Below are 3,255 nucleotides of genomic sequence, written 5' to 3'. Positions count from 1 at the left end.
TGTGTGTGTGTGTGTGTGTGTGTGTGTGTGTGTGTATGTGTGTGTGTGTGTGCGTGTGTGTGTGTGTGTGTGTGTGTGTGCTTTCACCCTGACTCCCTGGTGGCTTTCATGCACAGCTGTTATCCATCATCTCATCACCATGCAGTACTTTCTTCAGGTTTCTCTCCCCGTCTTGCCAGGTGTCCATGTTATGTCCGACTGGCAACACTCAAACATTGACCTCAGCTTTAGAAAATGATTGTTGAACTTTTTTTTTTCTTTTTCAGTCTTTTAACTTTAGGTTTTCTGTGCCTCAGGTCTTTTTTCTGCAGTGATTACTTTATATTCTTCGTTCTGACTGTTCCAACCCTGCCTGCTCATTGTTCATTCCTGTCGTAGATCACATTGGCTCCTTCAGTCAAACCCACCTAAACTCACCACCCCATCCAGATTACTATCGTCTTTTACATTTTTGATCTTATTGCTTTTTTTACTGGAAGCGTACAATTAATAGTGCAGAGTTAAGGTTTACAAGTAGGAATTTAAGTCAGTAAATTCCTTTTTTTTNCCTCCTGAGACCCGGGCTTTTGTTTGATGTGCATTTTTTATGTCTCCTTACTATTTGGGATTAGTATGACCTAATTTTAGTTGAAATTAAATTTTAGCTTTCTATGTGCTCTTGAACTATGTCAAAACCAATGCCCTCATATGAGGACAGTGGGTCTGTTTTTACCTATACATTTTTTCCTTGCCATTTGGGATCATAAGGACCCAATTAGCCTAAAAATGAAATTTTAGCTTTCTACAATAAGTGGTTATCTCAAAACCTAATGTCCTCATATGAGGACATTGGGTCTATCTGTGTGACGATAAGACCATTCAATCAATGTTATTATTTACATCTGTGTTTCACAGTATGTACATTTACGCTGCTTTCTGTCCAGACTTTCACAATGAAGACACCATTGGTTAATAAAGTACAAAAGTTTATTTTATATTGCCAACAAACACAAAAGTGCAAATAAAAGTGCAGCTTTTGCATGGAAAAGTGCAAAGTTTATGAACTTCATTATGAACATGTCATAGTAAACTCAAACAAACATTCAAGTATTCAAGTAGTCCTATTGGCCTCCGTGAAAGGCTTCATAGCAGTTGCGCCGACTTTGCAGGCAAAGGAACACATTGCATGTCAGACAGCGTACACGGGATTTCCCAGCGCAGCCTTGTTGTCTGCAACGCATCGGGTTCTTGAGATCAGCAACTTGCAGATGAGCAGCAGAAGTTGTGCGCGCTGAGATGTGGGGGATTGGCGTGACCAGGGCTCTTTGGCCAGGTTGTGGATAGCATGCACTCTCTTCCTCTGCATGTGTGACATCACACTTGTTGAGGAATACCTGAGCAACGTCCATGCGGAACGCGAGGAACGTCAAGATAGCCTTTCTTGGGGTACCATGTTCTTGATGATCTCTGCGATACAGCAGCCAGCTGTTGGCCAGAGCAAGATCCATAAAGTGCATAAGCATGCGAATTGTCCACTTCTTAGTTCGCACGCTTATCCTGTAGTAGCTCATCATTCTGTCTGATAAGTCGACCCCACTCATCTTTGCATTGTACTCCTGTACAATATTTGGTCGTCTGATGGTTAAGTAGCATTTGTCCTTCTTGGACCACCGCTGGCAGGTATCCTCTGGCTCCTTAGCGTGGACAGCAGAGAGCATCAGGACCGGCTTGTTGTCAAACCATTTCACAACATTCAGTTTCCCATCTCCCCTGACAACTGATGCGGAGGTACCTCTGCCTTGCTGCTTCATGATCTTGTCACTTGGAAGCTTCTGCATTGCTTTTGGGATCCTGTTCTTCATGACTGTACCAGTTAGGTACACCTAAAAACAAAACCAATTAGATAATCTCAAATAATCTCAGCTTGAAGAATCGGTCGCGTCTCATTGTGTCACTAATGGCAGGGATTTTCAGGTTAGTGGACCAGAACATGCGGATTTGTGGGTAAGGGATGCAGGACATCAAGATGGATGCTCCAAAAAAGTGGTACATCTCTTCAATCGATGTGTTGAGAGATCTCCCACTTTTAGCTAATGACATAGAATTTGTACAGTCGGCAAGGACTTTCATCAGTTCTATGTCAACGTACTGTTCCATGTACTGCACCGGCGACATATCTGCTCTCTCGTCTTGTTGTTCATCAGATCCTTGAAATTGGACTAAGACAGGGTTGAATGGAGCAGACTTCCAGTACTCTCTATTTACATTTCTTGGTCCTGGCCTGTGACCTTGCACATCCTGGTCAGGTTCTTATAATAAAAATACAATACATTTTATTTGCAAAATACTCAACATTTTGAACGAAATAAAGTGCTACAGAGCAAAAACATGGGAACTAGATTATGTCTCACCATCATTCTCAAGATGCTGTTTATGTTGTGGCTCACTCGCATCGCTGTCAGTATCTTCACTTATGTCAGCAGAATCAGGTTGATAATCAGAATCAGAATTATCAGGTTGCTCCAGAGTTGCTTCACATGGAGCGATTTCATCCTCTTCACCACCCGACAAATCTTCAATCTCAGAGTCATTTTCGATTGCTTTTAGCAATTGTTCAGTTCTCGAAAAGGACATTCTCCCTGTAATGATAAAAATGCACAATCTATTTCCTTGTAATAGGAAATAAAAACTTGCTCCACTGGCAAATTATTCTACTTATTTTTTAGTGAAAGTTCACTTGAAACAAGTGGTGATTGTCTAAAAACACATTTCTTTTTGGAGGATGAGTCTTATTTTAAGTGTAATAAGACTTATTTTGACTAGAAATTAGACATTTTGACTAGAAGTAAACACAAATGCTTTTGGAAAAATTTTACGTTTTTGCACTGAAGCTAGACCTGATGTCCTCAAATAAGTACGTCATGTTTACAGACGTTGTAGCTTGCTAATATTACTCAAATATATCAAATAAGCATGCTATGTGAAGCTAGAGACATTGTTGTGCATAAAAAAACTAGTTTCAATCATAAAATTCGATTAGGATTTTTACCTTGTCCATGTTTCTGTCGGGAGCTGCCGTAGAAGATTTTCGCCGTCATTCCCGCCATGCTGTTTTTTTTCAAATGAGTGTAATTTCATTATGAGACCACTAGGTGGTGCAGGCAAGGCCCCCAGATGAGGACAATTGGTCAAAATTCTTACAAATTAAGTATCATGGGGCAGAACAGCAAAAATGTAATGTCCTCATATGAGGACGCGGGGTCTCAGGAGGTTAAA

The 3,255-nt window shown here is 40.7% G+C and overlaps 1 protein-coding gene across 1 annotated transcript; it reads right to left on the bottom strand.

Moving 5' to 3' along the window:
• Positions 1 to 554: 554 nt before the first annotated feature.
• Positions 555 to 3,249, bottom strand: LOC106964994 (piggyBac transposable element-derived protein 3-like). Its single transcript, XM_015060832.1, has 2 exons — positions 2,391 to 3,249; positions 555 to 2,288 (listed from the first exon to the last, which is right to left on the bottom strand). Exon 2 carries the CDS (start codon positions 1,839 to 1,841, stop codon positions 1,101 to 1,103), a length of 741 nt encoding a protein of 246 aa, XP_014916318.1. The 5' UTR covers positions 1,842 to 2,288; positions 2,391 to 3,249; the 3' UTR covers positions 555 to 1,100.
• Positions 3,250 to 3,255: the final 6 nt, after the last annotated feature.

This window comes from Poecilia latipinna, unplaced genomic scaffold (assembly GCF_001443285.1).
Source record: "Poecilia latipinna isolate Pla-1442-1.1 unplaced genomic scaffold, P_latipinna-1.0 Scaffold1748, whole genome shotgun sequence".
Classification (NCBI taxonomy): Eukaryota; Metazoa; Chordata; class Actinopteri; order Cyprinodontiformes; family Poeciliidae; genus Poecilia; species Poecilia latipinna.
This window is presented reverse-complemented; position numbering and strand designations above follow the sequence as displayed.

Bases quoted from the DNA above. Each gene is read 5' to 3' on its own strand.
- LOC106964994 (XM_015060832.1), bottom strand. From the start codon at position 1,841: ATGAAGAACAGGATCCCAAAAGCAATGCAGAAGCTTCCAAGTGACAAG.